This window comes from Nesoenas mayeri (assembly GCF_963082525.1).
Source record: "Nesoenas mayeri genome assembly, chromosome: 14".
NCBI lineage: Eukaryota > Metazoa > Chordata > Aves > Columbiformes > Columbidae > Nesoenas > Nesoenas mayeri.
Genome location: NC_137556.1, coordinates 11174527 through 11196941, shown reverse-complemented (window position 1 = coordinate 11196941; position 22415 = coordinate 11174527). Strand labels below are relative to the sequence as shown.

At 42.4% G+C, this 22415-nt stretch overlaps 1 protein-coding gene across 4 annotated transcripts in view; it reads left to right on the top strand.

The window, feature by feature from the left end:
• Positions 1 to 22415, top strand: part of FNIP1 (folliculin interacting protein 1) — a 66872-nt gene that overhangs the window by 7232 nt on the left and 37225 nt on the right. For all 4 annotated transcript variants that reach the window (XR_013922825.1, XR_013922826.1, XM_080353273.1 and 1 more), the window contains exon 2: positions 22028 to 22154. Coding sequence is in view for 2 of the 4 variants with exons in the window: in XM_080353273.1 (XP_080209399.1) it covers positions 22028 to 22154 (127 nt within the window). In the remaining 2 variants the exon portion in view is untranslated. The remainder of the gene's footprint in view (positions 1 to 22027; positions 22155 to 22415) is intronic.

Sequence of the window (22415 nt, the reverse complement as noted above, 5' to 3'; positions counted from 1 at the left end):
AAGCATCTTTTATGAGTGGAAAGTAACACACACGGTGGTTTCATACTCAGCGGCTGTGTTCCCTCCTGTTGCTACATCTGGAGCAGAATGTCTGCAAGATCACATGTTTGTGAGTAACGTTAGGAAAAATGCAGAGCTCAGTTGCACCAGTGAATCCACAGCGTGGTTATGCTGGGCTTCCAGGCTTGGCTGAGAGCAGAATTTGTCTCTGAGGACTTGAAAAATTTGGCATTTGTGGTATAGATAGAGAACCTTAATCTATAAAATACCTGCTGGAGGAAAAAAAGTTATGCCCATTAAAAACAGGAAGTAATTTTAGTCATCTGTAAATGACTTGCCAATACCCCACCTTACACTGAGTAGTAACAAAATTCATATATTGGAAATATTCCTTTGAAAAAACTCATTTGCACAAAATACATGTGATTTTGCTGCGCCTAAGGAATGTGGCCATAACAATTACATTCGAAAGGGGCAGTCCTCTCTGCAGGATTAATCACCAATTTCTAAAAATACTTGCCCAAATGTGTTCTGCTTTGTAGAAGTGTGAACAGTTATTATGTAGCCTTTGTGTTAAAAAGGATTTATTTATTTCTACAACAATGCATTGTGCTGTTGCTTGGTGCTCAACTGAAGCTTTTAATTGAGGTAATTCTGCACATTTGCGTAAGAAGTACAACCATTTGCTTTTCTGAAACCAATAGTTTCTGTAGATACTATTATTCAGAATACAATACACTTCAGAGAAACTTGTTCAAACATGTGAATTGCAGCACAAAATACTACGCAAACTATGTACAGAATATTAAGTGTGTGCGTGTAGCATGCACACACCGGCGCAATGTGTTTGCACGAAGTTTTCTGTCTTTTCTGAAAAATTAATTTCATAGCCCTTACCAAGTCATTAAACTTTTGGAATGAAGACGTTTAACTGCATGTAAAAGCTTTTTCTTGTAAACAGTATTGCCTGATGCTTTTGGGCTGATAATCTGGGTATCCTCCAGCTTTAGTGTATTTATCTTTGAAACTACAGCCTTGAAAGAAACCCCCATTTTCTACAGGTGAAGGACTCTTTGCAGTGATGCTGGTGTCACTTGGTAACAACAAGTAGACACCCACTGTCTGCTTCAGTCTGGCCAAGTGAACAACCCAACAAGACTCTGTGGTGTGGCATGAGCGTGGACCTTTGCTGAAAGCAGCGCTCTCGAAGCGTGGAAATGGTCCATCCAACACCACTGATCCTTCTCCAGGATGTTTCCACAACATCAGCAGCAGTGATTTTGGCCTAAAATTAGTAAAATACATCACAGAAACACTCATACAAAATACATCACAGAAACAATTGTGTTTCTTTTAACATAGGTACTGTTCGTGCCTGGCGCGTTCTTGATATTTGACACTTCTCCAGATCTCCGTGTGCCTCATTAGCAGCGTCTTCAAACATCTTTCCCTTGCTCCAGCCAAAATGTCAACAAAACATAAAACTTCTAACAGCACCACAAACCCTCTACCCTTTCAGTTTGTGTGATATATAACTGGAAAGAAACAGGAGCCAAATTACAGTTCTCTGCCATCTGTTTTAGTTGATAAATGAAGAAACTTAGAGCTCAGTTCAGCCCTGACTTAAGGTCCTGGCATTGTGCCTGTTTAAGGCAGAGCAGTATCTTTGCCTCAGTTCCTGTGCCATTTTCCACTTTGAGAGAGAGAAGGTGCATTTTTTGTTTGAGCCTTGCCCATAGGAGCCGTTCCTTTGCTATATGCTTGCTTTGTTTTTCATTTCGGCCTCAGTACCTCTGGAAATGGTGGCTCAGCCAGTGCTGCGCTCGGTCTCGCGCTCCCCTCTTAGTAATTTCTAAACCTTTTGGTCAACTTCAGTTGTGTGTGGTGGAGAATGTGAGAGCAGAAGTCTGAGTGAGCTAAGTTTGTAACTTTAGTGAAAATCCTGCACATGCTGCTGGGTGCCTCCTGCCCATCAGTAGCTGGCTATACCTTGTTGTGTTGCTCTTTCCAACGGGCATGTCAGAAGAGACATGGGGACAGGCAGAGTATGGGCATATTGGAAGAAGACAGTGGACATGTGGCTTCACAGTTTGCTCAGGGAACAGCTGTAGTGTGACCACAAGGAAATCTAGTCCTAAACTACTGTGAATACCGCATATCAAAATCTCTATTTGCTGAATTATTCTGCTTTCTAGCTAGTACTAAAATACACACCGTCTTCTACATACCCACATTTCTCTTGCCTCACACCTTCCATGTGCAGCTTTGTCTCAAGGGAAAAAGAGGCCTCCAAGGACTGTGGGCTCAGTTTGCCACATCTGAGGGTGAATTATGAAAGAGGAGGTAAGTCAGAAGGAAGCACATGTGAGCAGTTAGCTAAGAAATGAACTATCAAACAGGAATGAGATTCTTCTTGGGAGTTTTTGCCCCTCTGGAGACCTACCTAGAAAATGTTCTTACCATTTGGAGAGTTGGCTGAATGGTTTGTTGGCTCCTTTTCATAAAACTGGATACCAGAAATTGGTAGAAAAATGCTGTTAGTTCAGGTGTTAATGAAGAATAGCTACAGATGATAAACTGTGAGTGGTTGTGTGTGCAGGGAACAGAGGCTGCAAACCACAGGCTGAGCGTGCTCTCCTCCTCAGCAGCTTGTTCGAGCCGAATGACATTATCTGAACATCTGAGAAGCTGTTAAGGAAGAAGTCTGCCGGAGGTTTCTTGTTCCTACAGGAAAAATAACTGTATTATCCCCAAAGACAGACTTAAAGAAATACCTCAAAGGTTAAGACGGTGAACTGGCTCACAGTGCTGTGTTTCTGTTTAAAGGCAGCCCAAACTCTGCCATATAACTTAAATAGGAGGACAGAAAAAGGTGGTTGGTGTTTTTTCAGTACTTAAACATATTTCAGCTGCTATGACTTACTGGAAATTACTTTCTCAGTGGAAAAGGAAAATGTACTGACAGCATGGAGGGCTAAGAAGCTGTGAAAATAGCATAGTGGTTTCTTATGTGTATTTTCTAGTCATAGAAGAGATGCTAATTGTGAACTCATGACCTCTTTTTTTCTTCTTTTTCCAAAACAGACATAATTAAAAAGTATAGAATAAAAAAAAATCAAAGCAACTTAAAATAAATTCTTATGAGATGATAACACAATTATATCTTTATATAAACAGAAATTTTTATCAGACTTTCTCTTTTCAGATAAGCAAAAATACCACTTTGGAGTAAGACTGATTTAATTTGCTTGCTTTATATTGTAGTGGTTTTTGTCATAGTATCTTCTGTGCACTTATCTTCAAATGAATTATTTTGGTTGGTCTGAAAGTGTATCTATTTTAAAACGTGTCATCAGGTTTTCTTTTTCAATTGAAGAATGCTCACACAACTGCTGGATGGCTTGTGTTTGTGTGTTGTGTAAGACTTTTTCATGACAGGGATAGATGGTAAGATATTGGATGTTGAGTTGTTTGTTTGTTTCTCTTTGTTTTTCCCCACCTGGATTTAGTATGTATTCATTTAAAGGCTGGTCTTCTCTATTACTAGCCAGTAGGACAAATCAGCTAAATTACACTCAAGAGATTACATTAGTCCACACCCACACTGGAGAAAAAAGCCATGCAAGATAAAGTAAAATTCACTAATGGCAACGGTTCTCACCTGTATGGTTAGAGAAAACAGAGGGAAACAAAATGTACAGGAAACAGGTAGTTTGACAAGAGGTTGTTTATATACATATATATATATTTTTTTTTCTTTTTAAAGAAGAGAAGCATAAAAGTGAAGGCAAATACAACACGTCACAGTCCTATGAAGTGCTGAGCATCCTCAGTGTACCTTGGTGGGGTTAGGAGGCTTTCAGTGCTGCAGCCTTGAGCTTTGCTGGAGGATATTTATGCTGGGGAAAAAAGAGATCGTAAGAGCCCACTCCCAGATCTCTGTCTCATATATCTATATCTATATTGATCTGTGTGTGTCTATATACATATATATGTATATTTCAAAATCTCCTCAGGTGCCTTCATTTGCTCCATGGCTTTGAGTGTGTGTGCACCGGAATAAACTCACAGTCATCAGAAGACCACAAAGCAAAGGCCTCCCTATCTTGTCAAGCAGAGTGCTTGACTGTTGTCTTTCTAGTAAGGTCTTTTGTGAGATAAATACATTTGGTATATGCGTAGACTGTGTAGGCAGGCCCAAATTGTTTTAATATAACGCTGGACGGGCTCGTTTGCTTCTTAGATCAGAACCGTAGTTCCAAGATGTTTGTATTAGGGTCTAGTTAGGGTAAATAGGTGCTGTATAAATATAAGCTAAGATACTAGCAACAGAAAAAATTGAGAGACTTTTGAAAACCATCATCTTTATTTCCCTTCACTTTTTCTTGTCCACAAGACAAGGCTGTTCCCTGTGTTTATTGGTGCAGTGCTGAGCAGCTGGAGACCAGCGCTGGGGGATCTGGATGGAGAAGGGACCAGGGCTCTGGGCGGTCTGGCCGCACCTTCTGCATAGCAGCAGTAACGCAAAGGGAGAGGGCGGCAGTGGGCTTTTATAGTATTTGGAAGGTATAACATGAACAGTGACAGCTGCTAAGTACAGAAATTAAAACTCAGGCTGGAAATGCTGGGTGTGAGTGTAATGAGTATAAAGTGGAGTTGCTCTGCGTTCAGAAAGATAAAAAGATAATGTGTGCAAGTGTAGCTGGAAGCAGTTGGATGGTATTGCTGTCTTTTAGTGCATATATTTTAAAGGATTCTTTCTGCTTGGTATTCCCTGAGTCTCATAATGTTCTCCCTCATCATCACTCCCTGTTGTCTGGTGCTCTGCTTTGGAAACTAGTATTTACACGCATGTGTGCACACATACACAGAGGAAGAAAGAGTTAAAGCCCTGCTGACTTTCTCTTCCATTTTTGTGTTTTCTTCTTAGTTTTGTCCTGTCTGAGACCTGCAGTGCTGCCTCGCCTTTCTGAAGGTTTCCCCTGGGTGCTGTACCATCCCCTCCTCCTGCCACAAGCAGCAGGGTGCATCCTGCTTGGGTTTACTGCTGTGTCGCTTGAAATGACATGTGCTAGCACGAGGAGGGGAAAGGAAAAGCCAAGTGAGCGATAACTTTGCCAACAGCTCCTTTAAAAAAAAAATCCAACAAAAAACCCAGTCTGAAACGTCCTGGTGGCATTGACAGCTATTGCTGCCCAGCACGTGAGCCTTTCTTCCCTGTTGATGCAGCAGAATAAATGGTTTCCTGTGGTGCCAATACTGGTTCACAGCAGGGTACCCGCAGCACTCGACTTCCAAGTTCCCCATCTTAGAGATGCTCATGTGGATGGACTGAATGGGGAGAAAAAAGATGAAGCAAGAAAATGCTTTTGAATGAGAAAGCAGTGAGTCTGCCATTCTGTAAGAATGAGAGGAAACAGTGAATTATTTTTCTGTTCATTTAGACTGTGATATATGCAGTACGGAACATGCAATGCTGATGCTGAGCCGATCAGAGCTGGTCAGAAATGGTTTGTGCTGCTGCAACCCCCAGCAAGTCCCTCTAGGAGACAGGCAGGAGTTGTTCCAGCCACGTCTGTTGGCTGGGAGTGTCTGGAACTACATACTCATCAGCCCATTGCCACTGACAAAAAGGGGTTTATTTAACATACACTAAATATATATCTATATAGATAGAGATTAAGTGCAACCTCTCCCAGTGGAACAATGTAGGTTTTGTCAAGTGTTTATGTTGATTCTGTGAGCTGTGAGGCCACGCTGGTTTGGAGTGTGTGTTCCAGCTCAGTCCCATGATAAGGTGTGTATTTGGAGTGAGTTTCGGTGCAGATACCCAGGGAGGGCATGCCAAGCTCAACCTGCAACTTCTTTGTCACAGACCAAGCTTTTAACAGTAAGAAAAGCTATGTGGACACATAGGATCTGTTTTCAGGTGATGCTCAGAGCTTCTATGTACCCAGCTTGTGGAGTTTTCAGTAAGACTTGACCAGTTCCGCTGTTCTGCAGTGGAAAGTCCCTTTAGATGGGCAGTTGTGTTGAAAAGCTTATTTTGTTTAATCATCATGGGCAATGGGCAGTCCTACAGTCTATTTTCCATTCCTGCCATTCTTAGAAACCCAAGACTGTGAGCATGTAGCGGGACTTAAAAAACCGGAAGGAACGGCAGACAATGTGAGAGTAGAGTTCAGGATGGCAGTGAGCAAAGCACTCTATTGCAAACCCTGCAAACCACTGTTAAGCTTGGTTTAAAGACTGATTAGCTCCTTTAAGATGAGAGGGGCTACTAGCTAGCTGACAGCTAAAAGCACTCTTAAATGCTCCTCTGCTTTGGGGAACCAAAGTATTTGAACCTCACACTTTTATTGCATTTGCTTGTTAAGTGCCAGGCTATTCTATTATTCTGGCAGTCTCTCTTTTTTGCAGATATTAAATGAAATTGTATGGCCATGTGGCTTGTTCAAGCATCTGATTTTTATTTGTCCCCATGTCCTTATGAGTTATATAAAAGTAAAGTCAAGCAATGCCTTTCTGTCTGCTCTATATAGATCTACCTGAAATAGTTTCAGGTCACCTTTGCATGCTTAATTTGGAAAACAATTGAGCAGCATGACTCCTGCCTTGGAGAACTGCGCAGTCTGGGCTCCTCGCAGCAGTCTTGGGGCTCTTGCAATATCTACGCAAATCAAGATCTCATCCCTTCTTCAAATTAAATAGGGGCCCGTTCAACTTGTAGAGCCAGTAGGGGAGGGATGTTCGCTCCAGGGGCTGGAACCAAGTTAGAAAAGTCTTCCCTCCTGAAAAGCAGCTGTTGGATAGATCCAGTCCACTTAGACATTCATTAAAGTTATTTGGCAAATATGTGACAGTGTCCCTAATTGTTGCTGGTTCAGAGCCTGGCAGTGAGCGTCTGGTTGTGAGGGTTAACGAGGGGGTGCTAAAGGCTCCCAGGCACAGAGCTGTCATGGAGCCAAGTAACCACACTGTGTGCAGAAAGGCTGTAGAATTGAGCCAAGCGGTGCATCGGACTTCTGTAGGTGTTGGAGGATGCTCGGATCACAAGGGACAAACACAGTGTCGAACAGTTGCTGATTCACAGGGAGTATCTATCATTAGCACTCGTGGGATATCAGTATAAATGAGTATCACGTACACATAGGCCAGACCAGGATCTCATTCCATAGATATTAATTTGTTATACTTGTTTATACAATCATCCTCTGTCTTTAGTTTGCAGTTGTTCCTGTGTAACCGAGACAGGTTTTGGTGAAATCTGAGGGGGGAATAAGACTGAGTCAGCACTCCGCTTAAGCCATGTGCTTTACTTTAAGTATGTAAGTAGTTTCATTGCTCCCAATGAAACCGCTCATGTGCTTAGCATTAGGCATGTGTTTTAAATAAGTTGCTGATCCAGAGTCCAATTTTTTTTTTTAGTAAAATATACACAAATGAGGGTAAGACTACAAACACACAATGTCTAAAATGTTACAAATCAAAGGTTTAAGGCAGTGTTCTTCAGAAGGAAAGCTTTTGGCATTTAATGCATTTTAGTGACATGCTGACCTTAAATGTAGCTGTTGGAAAAATGATCATCATCTGTTAATTCTATGTGACTGCCTTGATAAAGGACCTGGTAACACAGCAAGCTCAGGTTCACCGTGGTCCTTTTCAACAACAGGCTTTAGACCGAAAGCAGCATTTTGGGATTATCCCTACATCAAACCTCAGTTGAACTGAGTGTGTATAAATAATTGTCCACCAGATTTTCCTATTCAAATAGACACAGTTTGTGAAATTGGTTTACCATGTGCTGAAAATTTCTTTGATATTTTTAAAAGCCTGTTACTATGGCAACCGGACCCCATAACAAAAAAGCTTTTTGGTAATATGATGGCTAAGAAATTGTGTTCACATTCAGGAATAAAGCCATAGCAAAATAGCTTGTATTCTTTATTTTTTTCCCAAAAGCAAACTAACCCCAGCACAAAGCAAGATATCCCGGAGCAGCCTGGACCTGGCGGAGCAGCTGGACGGGCACACCCAGCTCGCACAGCTCACACCGCCAGTGCTCCAGCTGGGCTCAGCTCTCACAGCGCACAGCAACCAGGGAGCTCACAAGCATCTTGCTCGGAAATCGTTAAGATGTCTTTTTTTTTTTTTCATATGGAAAGGTTGAAGTGATTTGATGGTTTGGCTTATGGGTAAGGAAACATGAGTTTTGCTTCTCAGAACTGGATGTCCCCTTTGTGCTTTGCTAATACAGAAACTGGCAGAACAGGCATTACTTTTTCTTTGACGTTAGGGCTTGCAGCCCTGTTTCCTTGTGTCTCATGACTCAGTGAATCAACACCTAATTAAACAGTCACATGAGGGACAGAGTAAAATGTTGCTCAGACACTGATCGTTGTGAATCTTTGGAGAACAACTACTTGCATCTGTCTTCCTCCTTTTCCAAGGAACTCGGAACAGCTGCAGCATTGCCTTTTTTTTCTTTTTAATCCCCCAAGGGAAAAAAGATCACGTAAACCTCGGCTAAAGCCAGGGTGTCTGTACAGATAAATGACACCTGGGGTAGGGGAAAGACAAGACTTGGAAGTACCACACAAAATCTTGAGAAATCGGAATGACTGGAGTTTGTGCTGGGGATGACTTAGCTGAAAACTTGGAGTTGTCATCCGCATGCATTTGACACTCCTGGTCATTTAACTGAGAATGTGAATGTTGGGCAAGGAAGTTCTGCGTGGTCGGGGGGGGATTCTTGATATTTTGAATATTAGTTGTAATTCTTTTGCTTGCAGTGAGTTATGAAGGGTCCATAACAATTGCTGGTTCCATCTCCGAGTGGCGAATACATGTGTGCAGATTTATTGGGCTCTCAATTATCACCTAGTCACGAGTGCAGCCACCTTAATCAATTAGACGGATGTGGCCCACAGCCAAGGAAAGCTCAAATCCCCGTGCTGCCTGCTCATACCATATGACTTCCAGCCACCAAGGCAATATTTTTTCCCCTTATAAAACTCACAAAACAAGTATTACAGGATGTTTTAATCAGCGTAAGCAGATGGCTGCCCCCATCCTGACACAGCAGTGGGCTCCCAGGGACGTGCTGGGCTGCCAGCGGACGCCTGGGTCTATAGCGGGTGGCTTTACGGTGCCCTGGCAGCAGGGCTGGCGGTGGGTTGGGTGCTGCATGGCGTGATGGTTCCAGGCTGAAGGTATCCACCGGGATGAAGGTGCCCACCAGACACCAGCCTGGCCTCAGCAGCGGCTGGGCACCCTGGGCACAGCATCGCCCATCCCGGCACAGCTCACAGGTTAAACAGCATGACGTGAAAAAATGCAGCTGTTTACATTCTAATCTTTTAGCCTTTAAAGTTATTTATGTCTTGATATATCTATCCGATAAAAAATGCTTATTTGGATGTGCTTACTCAGTGTTGGCGCAGAAATCACGTGGCACGTCAGGCATGGCTGGAGGGCACTGGCAATTTGTTTATGTACCTTGCAATGGTGTTTTGTTTTGTTTTTATATCTCCTGAAGTAAAGTATTGAGAATCTCAGTTTTCACTTGTGTAAAAAGAAGAAAACTGCCATAGTCCTTACAGTTGCTGGGAAGAGCATGAAAATAAAAACCTTTAAGACTCTTTAAGCTGGGGATAAATACATGTTTGTCTACTAAAAAATGAAAATGTCAGGATTCCTCAACCAGTGTACTCTTGTTGCATGTGGAGTCATTGAAGGATTTGTTATTAATATTAGAATTGATAGCACTAGTGAAGCTATAGCGATCCCTCGAAGATGTGTTCATTTTCACAGCAACAGAGTTCTTGCAGTCAACCTTGACTCGTATTAGTGTATCTTCTTTTCTCTTAATTGTATCATCTATTAATGTCAGTGATCTCCAAAATAAAAAGCAGCAAGTCACCATTAAGATACCTAAGCAGTAAACTTTGCACTTGATACATCTAAGCTTGTGAGCAGATTTTTGTTCTATTACAGCACTGTGAAATAGCCGCTTCTTTATCATGTCAGTAATTCCCAACAGAGGTAGCTCAGATCTAACAGAGATGCTGGTTTTCACAGGCAAAGTTCGCTTTGTTGTGTACTGGAAACTCTCATGTATCAGGCAGGGATAGATGCTGCATGTCACTGGAAATCATATGGCCATTCACATTTTGAAGAGGGGATGGAAAACAGAAGTTAGTTTTATGTGTGGAGTTCAGGGTTGAAGAATCTATCTAGACATCTCCAGAATTACACAATGTTAAGCAGGGAAAAGCGACTTCCACCCACAACCATCCTCTGCTACACAAAATAATTCTGTGTGACTTCAGAAAATTCCTTCTTTCCAACAACCATTTATGTGTATCAAGAGCAATTTGTATTGGAATGTTTTTTCTTCCAGATTTTTCATTAAACACAAACAATACTGAGCCATTTGCACTTTATTTTTAATAGCTACAGCAAAAGATTATTCTACTCTGCACACCCGAGAGTGCACAATAAAATGTGCACAATAAAATAACTGTTTGGCAGGGGGAAAATGCCCTGTTGTCTTGCAGTACCAGTTGGTATGACAGAGGTTTGTTTGGTGTCTTATTTATAGTAGATTGCAGTTGGAAATGTGATACAAAACAAACACCGATGTTCCAGTAGCTTAACCATGCATCAGATTTTTACTTTGATAGTTATTTTTATTTTAAGCATCTTTTATCACGACTTGAAAAATGACAACGGTGAAGGGATGGTCAAACTGCTGAGGTCTCAGCATCCACCTTCTTAAAAGAGATTTAATGTTCCATGTCGCACCCTCCGGGAATGCTCGCAGGCAGATGCATATTTATGCTGATGCTCCTTTACAGCGCCCGCCAGTACAGAGTTTATTCCAGTCATGAGACCTCTTGCTGCTGCTGAGAATCCTGTGTATGGAGAGCTTGGAAACTTTGGTTCTCTGATGATTTTTTTTCAATCTTTTTCTTTTTTTTTTTTTTTAATTGCATCTCAAAAGCACTTTTTTCAGTATTTAAAAATCTGGTTACCTTTCAGGGAAATCCTTCAAGGAAATCCTTCCTAACTTTTGCAAAACCTTTGGACTACTTGCAGTGATCTTTCTTGACTTTTCGGCTCTTGCTGACCTTTGGCTGGGCTTCTGTTTTCTGTGTGCATAGCTATGCTTTGCGCAGGTATGTGCACGTGCTCCAGTTGTATGCAGAGGGTTTGAGCTTTGACACTGCGCACTCTTCTTCTCCACTAGTGAGGAAATCAGTGGATTTGGGATTTTTTTGCAGGGATACAAAAAAATGCCCAGAAAGCACATTTTTTAAAAGTCTAGCTCAGTGGTAATCCTACTAGTGAGCATTTTGTAGAGAAATGGTATCCAAGTATTTGTAGGCAGATTTCAAGTAAAATTCTGATAGTTTTTATCTTTTTTTGTCAAGTGTGGCATCCAGCTCCTACCTTGGTACATTACTAAGCGATAAACATTTCTTGGCTTTCCTGCTAGCTCTTGGCTAAGTGCATTTGCCACATGTGTAAGGGAAGTCTTCTTTCAGGAGAAAGACCCAAAAAACTCACTAAGGCAGCGAGGAACAAAAATTAATAATTTCATTACTTTTTTAGCTTGTGGTTGGAGCAAACTGTTGTTTTCCTCAGCTTAAAATCAGGTGATTTATACGCAAAAGGCGAGTATGAGCCTTTAAATGTTTTGAAAAATGCCTTTGGATAAAAAGACGAAAGTAACTCTCTCTTCGGTCCTGTTTTATTTTGAGGATTTGGTTGGCTTATGTATTTTTAAGAAGCAGCTCCAGTGTGGTGTGGGATGTGCTTCATCCCCAGGCTGGTCCGTGCAGGCAAACTGCATCACCCGCATCCTTCTGTCTGCGCATGGACAGGGATGTGTACGGGTACTGAAGTGCCCTCCCGGGATCTCTGGAAGGTGATGGGCTAACGCAGGAGATGTTGATCACTTTTCTTTTGAACTGATGTGTTTTTATGAAGCTAGATAATAATACCAGCTTTGTTATCCAAGTTCAAATTGAAAAAAAAAAAAAAACAGCAGTCTTTCAAAGAGATGGAGAGTATCATATTCCCTGCCAAAGCAAAATACTGCCTAGGTGGTAAATGAGGGACTTTTTGTGGAATTGGGCGGGGGGAAGGCTGCCTTTCTGGAGACACCTTTCAATGATAGATGATGCTCTAGGCTTGGTGCAAACTCCATAAAGCTTCCACAACATAGGTAAAAGCAAGTTACTGCATCTGGAATACAACCAATATTGTAATTACAGCTTTTTTGCTAACTAATGGCCCTTTTGGGGTTTTATTTTTCCCTCCTAGAAACAGTGCAGATAAGCAGTGAGGAGGAGTGGATTTGAGTGCAGTCTTGGGCCCAAGTTTAAAATACCATAAGTACATAAGTACCGGTGTGACCAGAACATCTCACTGTCCTCAGAATTTTAGACACAGACGTTGTTTTTGAAAATGTATCTCCTTTTTTTCCGATCAGTAAATAGGATGTTCACTGTGCCTGCACTCTATAGCTAGAGAAGAGGATGGTGCATTTTCAGTCTTGAAGAGACTGGGTGTTTCCTTGGATATGGGAATGGTGACTGTGATTGAACCAACACTGACTATATGAAGTCCTTCCTCGAGCAATAAATATTCAATGATGTGGCTTAAGCACTGTTTATTCTCTGTACGCTTTGAGTCTGTGTCTATTTGAAGAGGAATTCCTTCCAATATTTTTCCTGGGCAGTTGTTGGACGGAGGCTGGGTCCGCTTTCAAAGCACTTGTCTTTAATACGCATCAGGTTACCCTGAGATAAAATGGAAACCTTAGATGTTACTCCTGTAAATAAAGGTTTACATAATACATTGCACTGAACTTCTCACCATTGCATGTCTAAGAAAAAAAGGTCACTTTTGACATCAGTAACCTTTAGAGAGTGATGCGTAAAGAAAGGTAAAGAAAGTGACTGTGCACAGCACATTCCTTGTACTAGATCAAGAAGGTAGCAGAGGTCAAATGTTACTGCTTGCAACTCCTAAGGCTTGGCATTTTAAGCCTTAAAGGCAATATTTGGTTTTAAAGCATGGGTCCTGTAAACAGCACATGCCCAATTTTGCTCATTTGAGTAATTCCATTGAATTCCCTGGCACTAGTCACATATGAAAAGCCACGTCTATAATGTGTGTCTCTGTGGGGTCAGGACCTCAGCTCTTCATTTCTAAACGAGAAATTTCCTATAAAACATTAATGGTCACAAAAGAGAGTGGTTTTGAATTTGGAACCAAGTATCTATTTCTTAGTTTTACTGCATTTGTGTCAAAACACTTGCCCAGCATGAAACATAAAAATAGTACCTTCCTATAGGTCAGCAGTAAAACTGTTGCTGTGTCAATGGGCTGAGGATTTCTGCCTGAACTTAATCCAGGAGATGTGTAGCAGAAGAGGGAACCCGGTGTTCTTGGGCGGAGTCCACCCTGGAGGGCAAAACATCCTCTGGGCTGTGGGGATTGTTGGGTCTGGGGGCCAGAGCCCATGAGCAAGTGCCGGAGCTCGCCCCCCCGGTACCACGAGATCGTCCATAGCCCTGAACTTTGTGTTGTGTGGTGCAGAGGAACGGGAAGTCCTGGTGATAAATGGATTTGTGCTGCCTTTGTATTTGAAATATTGGCAAAACGTGTAGATTTTCAGATGCTGAAAAAAGCCGTAGTAGGAGCTATAGTCTCCTGCCCTTATGTATTTCTTGGTCTTTGCCCAAAAATAATACAAAATTAATAGTTTGAATGATTGCCCCCACATATATCTGTGACAGTACTTGATGGCTCCTAATATACACTGCATTTTTGGATGCCCAGCCCCTTCTTCACTTCCCTGTCCATCTCGCTCACTCCTCCCCCGCAATTTAGAGAAAAAAGTTCTTTAAATAGCAAGCCCTTTGCTTCTGTGATGTACCAGGCAGCCTTCCTAGCCTGGCCTGGGTTACTACAAGAGCAATCACAACCTTGTTTACAGCGATCAGGTTGATCAGGATTTCTTTCTGGCTGTTATTTCACTTTTTTTTTCCCTAAAATACCGTATATATATTGCCATCCAATTGTTCTGCATATTCCTGACGCTTCACTTGTACCATTAACGAGCCCTCGCCCGGCATACAGTGCGTTCTTTGTTCTCATCCGTGCCGATGGGCAGGGGGAGCGGGTGGTCTGCGGAGCGGGTTCTGCCGAGCTGCAAATGTGCGGAGAACCAGCCACGCACCGGCCGGCAGCACCTCTGCCCCCTTCCCAAAACGCATGCAGACGAGCCCCCGTGCAGTTAAAGATTTAGAGGCCTTTATTTCGGTGGGGTGGCCGCAGGTGGCCGCGCTGACAGCTGGTCACATGATGGCTGTCAGCGCTGGCGCTTCACCCGCTGCCTCCGCTCCCAGCGCCGGCACAAGCATCCCGCTGCTTCCAGGAATGTGAAGGCTGGGGGTGCAGTCTGGAAGGAGGCCACCTTGCTTTGGCCCCCCTTCCCCCTCCTCCTTCTTGTCCGAGCAGGCTGAATTCCCGACGGTCGCGGCTCGTGGAGGTGCAGGACGGCGGCCGCAGTTGCCAGGGGACTTGGGTCATGAGACTCAACTCCCATCGCATCCGCTGGAGGAGGATAGATGGGACCGACATCTACGCCCCAGCGGCTGCCAAAGCAGCGCTTGGCTTTCCCATGAATTAGATCGATCTTCTCTGCAGCAATAGACGGGAACAGACAAAGGAGCGGGGCAGAGGGGCGATACTTCCTTGAGCAGAAATCCCGGGCTGTGCAACAGAATGGAGGGGCAGGATTCGGGTTATGAAACTCCAGGGCAGCACAAGCGCAGCCGGGTGCAAACGCCTATATTGTGCTTCAGCAAACTGCTTGCTTTAAGGTGGTTTTTGTGATCCTGTTGCTAGGATTAAGCCTTTTGCATTGCAGCATGGAGACTCTTTTGTTTGAGTTAAATTCAGACCTCTTGATATGTCACCTGACAGTCTTGTGGTTTTGGATGAATATGGCTCATTGCTATTATTAACCTGAGTTGGCAGCCGGGCACAACAGGAGTTTACAGGGATTCTGAAAAGTGGAACTACCGGGGGAAAAAGATGCTTCCCAGGTACAGTCACTGCACAGTTCTTGAGATTATTTTGTTTATTTGAAAGCTTAATATTTTCATTGTGATGACAGTACTTCTTTTCCAGAGTTGTGAACCTTTTAGAGATTAATTTTTTTAATGATTCTTCTTACAATTGTATCCTAAATGACGCTAATGTATTTTGTTTCCCTAAACTGGTTCTATCCGTTGTACTTTTGCGAAGGGAAGTGCAGTCTACTTGCATAATGTAACAACATTGTGTTAAATGCTAGTGAAAGTATCTGAAAGGAACTGTGTCTGGTCCGTGTGTGGTTTTTATTAAAACTGGTTTTTCAGAAGAGCACGCAGCATGTGTGTGTGTGTGTACACATATTTGCATGCATGTATGTGCTTAAATCAGCTAAAAGCTGCACAGGTACTTTTTGAAAGGACATGCGTGAATTACTCCCAGAAATATTCTATCAAATTACTAATGCTAATTGTAAACTCTAAAGCTGTGTAAATTGCAAAGTTACTCAACATGCTACACGTCTCTACAAAACCTTCCAACCTACTTATTTTCAGTATCGCACTCCAGATTATGATTAATGTGTTGACTAGACTGCACCTAACCTGTATATGTTATGTCTTTTTGCTTGTGGAAAGGCATCTGGCTCATGTATTGGACTTTAGAGTAAAAATTTGGTATCTTAAAGAGAGCCAAGTGAAAAAAATGAAAATAAACCAAAGTCAGCTTCAGGTACAGTTGAAGAATTGGACAGAGCCAAGGACCTTGGAAGCCAGCTGAAGTTCAGGTCCCAGTTTATTATACCGAGTGCGAAATATCTGGCTGACTGTATGTGTGCCTAGTGTACAATATGTGCTTAGTATAAGCAGCAGAAGTTTCCTGGAGCTCAAGTAGTGCAGCTATTCAAGGTGAGGATCGTTAAGCTGGTAAATGAGTGAGACAGATTTATAGCTGTAGGATGGAGCTGACCTCTGTGGTGCTGCAGTGCCTGTGGACGTCTCACCCTCCTTCAAAAGCAAAAAAGGGGTGGCTTGGATTTTTTTTTCTTTTAAAGACGTGTCATTTCCTTGTGATGAACGTGGTAAATGTAAGCGTTGCAAGCAGTCACCTGTCACCAGTGGTTCTCCATGAGAGGATCCACTGTCTCTCAGTCCTTCCAGGCTACCCAGAGTCCAGGTCCTTTGCCTTTTGCGAAACCCCCGCTGAGATGGGAGGGAGAGGACACATCACCTAAAGTGCTGGTAAACTCCTTCCAGCCACTCGTCACAAGCTCCTTCTGCGGCCTTGGTCAAGTCACAAACACTGGTTTTCTCTGCAGAATCAGCAGGCGTTCACCACAACTGTCACACAGCCCTGCAGTGACCTCAGCTCTTGTAAAGACAATTATCTTGCAAAATTTTTTCTAAGTATAGATCCCGTGGTTTCTCTAGTTTAGGGATCTTCTTCCTCCTCATGGCCTTATGGTCACTTTATGTTACCAGCATTGAAATGGAAGCTCTCGCTGAAAGTGCCAACTTTGCGAATTGTTGATGCAGTCCGGGTCATCCTTATCATGTGAATCCTGATAAAGTTTTTTTGCGTTTCAGGTGTTATTAAAAATAAACAGCCTGCCCGTGCCTCTTTAAAAAAGGTTAATGGATGGTCTTGGAAAGCTGGAAGCATCATTAACATGCCGTACATTGCTGTTTTCGTTGCTTCCAAATTAGTTATGCGCTTTTAGAAAGGTCTGCACAGCTGTCCTTGTACAATAATGGTCAAATAATAAATGGATTATTGAATTGCAGTAAGAAAGTATTAAAATAAGCACAATACCCCCCATGTGTCTTATACTCAGCTTTTGTTGTATCTTCTCAAAGCCAAAAGAAGAAATTCCAGTAACATATAACAGAATTGTGCAGGAGTAAGGAATCCCTTGTTGGAAAAGGCCTTTCAGTCAGGGGCGAGATGGGTATGATCTGATGGTTGGTTGCAGGGTCCTAAATCTGCTAGGTTTATATGTACAGGTGAACATGCTTTGATGTGAACACACATCCCTGTGGAACACGGAGACAATCTGCATCCAAAATATCCCAGTGCACCCGGTGGAACAGTCTTGTATTAATATAAGCTCTTCAAGAGAGGGGTGGTCAGTCCAATGCTTGCGTAGAAGTTGTCTGGGTCTGAGCACCCCCATAACAACCACGAGATGTGAAGAGCATGGTCTGTAGGAGCTGGAGATGAGCCCTGGGGCTCCCTGGACCTCTATGGTGCTACTCACCCACTGGGGTGAAGTGAGACCTTTCGTTGGCGCGGAGGGCACGGGGCAAGGTGGCCCTGCTGGACCCTCTGCCCTGGCCGCTCTGCCAGCCTTTCAGAAAGGTGCTAGCACGAAAAACACGCAGAACAGATAAGCTAGCATAAACTATAAATATCATTTGCGTAGATGCATTTAAAAATAGTTGGAAGTGATTCATCACCAGGCAGTTTTTATAACTATGGGTAACATGAGGTAGGAAAACAATAGTTTGACTGATAGTTTCAACTTAACTTTTTCAATGATTAGTCATATTTTGGTTTTGAGCAACTTTATTTTTTAGCATTCTCTTTTGCAATTCCTACCTGCTTAAGATCTTCATCAGTTTGCTTCAATTGCTTTTCTTTAAGACTTTTTAAATATCTGTGTTAATTATTAAAAAGTAATTGGGTACTACCTAAGCTGTATTAGTATGACATTTTTTTAAAAGTAAGGCCTCGGGCAGGAAGAAAAATAGTATTAAACTAAACCCTTAATGTAATGAAGAGGTGCTGTTCATATTGTCGTAGAAATGAGGAGGAAAGAATGTCCTTGCTTTCAATTACAGGGAAAAATCTTGTCTTTTAATTGGTGGAGTGGTAACGAAAGATTTCTGTGTCTGTCGTTTCATCTATTAAAACTTGCACAGAGTGCAATAATACCAGTTTAAAGTCATTCAGCTGCCTCTTGCTGAGAAATGTCTATAGCAGTAATAAATTCCAGGCATTAGATAGATGAGAAAATCCATCCTTGGTGAGAATTTGGAGCTCTGGATTGGCATGCAAGTCACAGCAGAGGTGTCAGGAAGCATGTAATGGATCTGTAAATGTAAACTTCAAATAATATGCCTAGTGGTTGAATATGAAAAAGGCGGGAAAACAAAACGGGTGAAAGAGAAGAGCTGAGCAGTCGTAGGGCTTAAGTGTGAATGTGCATTAAAATATCATTTTTTGGGCCTTGATTTCATTATTATTAGTTTCTAATATTTTTTATTGTGGAAGTTGGCTTTTCTGTCCCAAATAATTCCTTTTCCTTGATGCTTTGTACTTGCATTAGCATCTGGGGGGGGTTGGACCAGGTGGCCCCCAGAGATCTGGTTTTGTGTGATTTGCTTCTGAAATATCCCACACAGCATTCCTACATTGGTGATTTCTACCCCATTCTATACCTGGGTGTTTCTGAACATCTCATTCTAGAGGAATTACTGTTGGCGTAGTGGAGATCTCCACAGGCCTGTTCAGAAATACGGGATGTCTCAAAAAGACGGACCCACCGTCAAATTGAAATTGCTTGGAAACTGGGTTCATCTTTTCGAGACACCCTGTAATTTGTTTATCACTATTTCTTCTCTTGCACCAGGTGTGAACTCACAGCACTGACTGTGGCAAAGTCACGGATGCTGCCGCTGGTGGAAAGATTGTTGAGTGTTTCTTGATGGTAGTTTTCATGCTTGTTTGTTTGGAGTTTGGTTTTGTTTTGTTTTCCTTTAAATATGTTCAGTTTCAAGGAAAGATCAGAGAGTGGTAGATAGGTCACGCAGGAAAACGTCCTCATTAAGAGAGCGTCATTTCCAGAACAGCGTGGGAGACGGAGACTCACCTTTCATTAACATTACTAGAACGTCTGATTCTATGTCTCCTGGTTTTCCTGTAAGAATCTCAAGAAAACATCAGTTAAATGTCAGAGTTAGTTTCCATTTATAAACAGAACTAATTATATTCAGAAGATCTAGGTCAGTTTTCATCCCCCCTGAGGAGCAGCGCTGGAGTATTGCCCTGTTATATTTGTTTTGAGAATGTGCCCTGTGCATTGCATGTCGGAATTCGTACGTTTCTGGGGATAATCTACTCAGATATTTCATTTAATGGTATTTTAGAGCTTCTCCCCGTCCCGCTTCCCCCAGACTAATGTGCCGGGCTGGGAGCGGTGGGTGAGCTGGAGGTGCCAGTCGCCCGCTGTTTACTGTCTGTCTAAATGAACTTTCCCCAGCTCTCTTAAAAGTTTCTTCTGGTTTGGGAAGTGGCCCATTATTGCCAGGGAATGTTTCTGCAAGGCCAAAATGTGCTTAAGGACTCTATTATGTAACACAGATAACGCTTATTTGGAATTATCACGAATTAGGATGGATAATATCTACTAAATGCTTGTCTAGAGAAAGTTAAAATGTCATGTGAAGAAGCTGAGAAGTAAACAAGCTCTTGTTACCTTGATCAAATATGTTTCTGAATACAGCAAGAGTTTTATATTTAGCTTTCTCTCCTCTTAGTGTGTAATCTGCTCTGGGAGCTTTTTATAAGTAGACTTTCCTAAGATCTGGAACAGCTACTGCCCTTCTTTGCCAGTAATTTCAAAGTCAAATATCAAAAGTAGTAGGTAATGGAAGATGTGCTTTTGTCTGAGTGCGAATACGTTGCAAGGGTGGAACAAGCAATAAGCACTTTTTTGGCAGGCAGGTTGTTGTTGTTGTTGTCACATACAGTGGCCTATCTGGAAATAAAATTGGTTTCCTGACTTCCAATGATTTCACTTAAACCTAAGGAGATGGTTCCTCCGGGAAGCCGGTTTGTCCACGGTCTCATTCGTCTCCTCGCCTTTAGCAGGAGTCAGGAACTGTCCCCAGCTCTGCTGCCTTTGGGCCCGTCAGTTGGTAACACTCTCCGAATGTGCATCAAACAGTATGGATTTTGTTTCCTCATGTTTTCAGAAATGCGAGATGCGGCTTATTAGCTGAGCCCTCGATAAATGAAAGCTCGGCTCTGAGTTTGTCGCTGTGCTTGTGTTTTGGTGCAGAATTTGCTCAGTTTGCAGTCTGCCCCTGGCATGGGCATGGACCTCCATGGACAATGCGTGGCCTTAGGTGCCCTAACAGAGAGGTTGCAAAGCTCTTTTCCCCCAAATCTAGACATCAAGTTATTTCAGTTTCAAATTGCTCAAGATTTTTTCTTGTAATAAGTTGCTTTTGACATTTGTTGCACACTGTCTTCTCTGCCGCTTCTGTTTTTCTTTCCTGTTGCTAAATGGTGGGGCTGAGCAGATTAGCAAATGAGTTTCCTCTCTCAAGAGAGCGAGTAACTGTATGTCTTGGTGCTTAGTTTCGCCTGTCTGGGACTACACTAAGCGTAAAGCCTTTGAATTTATATTGGACAGTCTTACAAAGTTCTGATAGGCAACCGTGGCTTTGGTGATCAAACTGATTCTCTGCTGTGACCCACTAAAGAAGTTGTTGGGTTACAAATTGTCATTAGCATACCGATGAGATAAAGCATGGACGCAGAGATGGAAACCTTTTGGTTGGTGAATTAGAAGGACAGGGGAGGGAAAAATTTACCATAGCCTTGGAGTCTAGCATGCCAGGTTTACTTTAATCTCCATTATCATTTATAGGTGTCTCTTTTGCTGAAATAAATATACAGCTGCTTCTTGTGAACTGGGAGCCTGGATCCTTCATTAATGGCTGGAAAGTTCCAGGTCCTCATTTCTCACCTTGCTGTTTTATGCTAACACCGCTTGCCTAAAAGCCAAGGATAAGGAAGATAGAATTTCATTTGATCTAGGAAATGGCTCGTACTAGCTGAAAGATGATTCCTCTTCATTTCATGGATAGAACAGGCATCTTGTTTCCTATCTTCCAAGAACTGAGAAGCTGTCGGTGAAAATGGATTTCCGAGCCCATGGGCAACAATGCTTGCTGGGCTTTAAAGTGATGGCTGGCTTTGTAAAATGGAAATGTGAGATGTTGGCTACTAAGCAACCATAAAGGCGACATCATGCTACGGTGGTCAAGCCCGAGCTGTGCAAGTTGTCCCTGTGCAGAACTGCTGTGAAGTCCTCGGCTCTGGGGAAGGCAGAGGCTCAGGAGAGTCCTGTCCTTGCTCCTGGCCGCAGCAGCGCTTTGGGAAGAGATGTGTTGGGAGGAACTGGGGTGCGAGCTTTGCTGACCCACGCGGCAGCACAGCCTTCAATCGTATTGGCTTAAGTGGAGATTATTTCTAAGCCTGAATGCAGCAAGAACCTGAGTGTAGTCAGGACCAGGCTGCACGTGGCTCTGTGTTCCCCAGCATCATGTTGTGTTTATTAGTACCTGAAGAAAGTTAGGAAAGGTATTTTGCATTTTTTCAGCTGTGGAGTTCAGGGCCTTGCCAACCCATGGGGCTGAAAACCCATGACTGCAAATGCAGAAATTCATTACTTAAGGGAGAGGTCAGTGTGAATGTATACTTTTTTTGTTTTTCCTTTGAATTGTGAATGCTTTCAAGCTAATGCTTGCAATGATGAGGGACTCATTTTTTTTCTTTAAACACAAAAGCTGAGTTCTTCTGTGAATTTAATTTCAAGAAGCTAGAAGAAAACATTAAATATCATGAGATGGAGCACAAGAGCTTGTAATGCTGCACACGTTGTTGTGGAATGGTTGTAGTGGATTGGTGCCCTTTTATGCCAGTGTAATTTGGCTACTTACAAGTGTAGGGGAAAGGAAAAAAAAAGCATAGTTCTGGCTATGGGCTCAAAGGGTTTTATGAAATGACATTGTATTTGCTGGATTTTGTGTTTTCATAAAGTAGGATATACAGATAATGTTGAAAGAACAGTGTAATAAAGAGATGTGGTAATTGATCCTTCTGCTCTTTTCTTTTTTAATTAAAGCTGGCCTTTGCCGGAGTTTGACCCGAGTCAGATCCGACTGATTGTGTATCAGGATTGTGAAAGAAGAGGACGGAATGTCCTTTTTGACTCCAGTGCTAAAAGAAAAATAGAGGATGTTTCAGTGTCGGTGAGTATTTTACTTTATGTGCTTATAGCCTGTATTTTTTTAAATGGTAAGGTTGATAGATCACAAATGTTCTATTTTATTCTCATTAACATTTAAACATCGGTTATATGCAGGGTTATATTTAAATGCCTGTTAAGTTGCAAATTATTCAGGCTTCAGTGATTTCACTCTTAACAGCTTTAACTACTATAGCGATCTTTTTATTCCTGGGCTCTTCTACTTTCTGCTCTTCCAGAGAGGAGGATTCCATCCTGGGGCTGC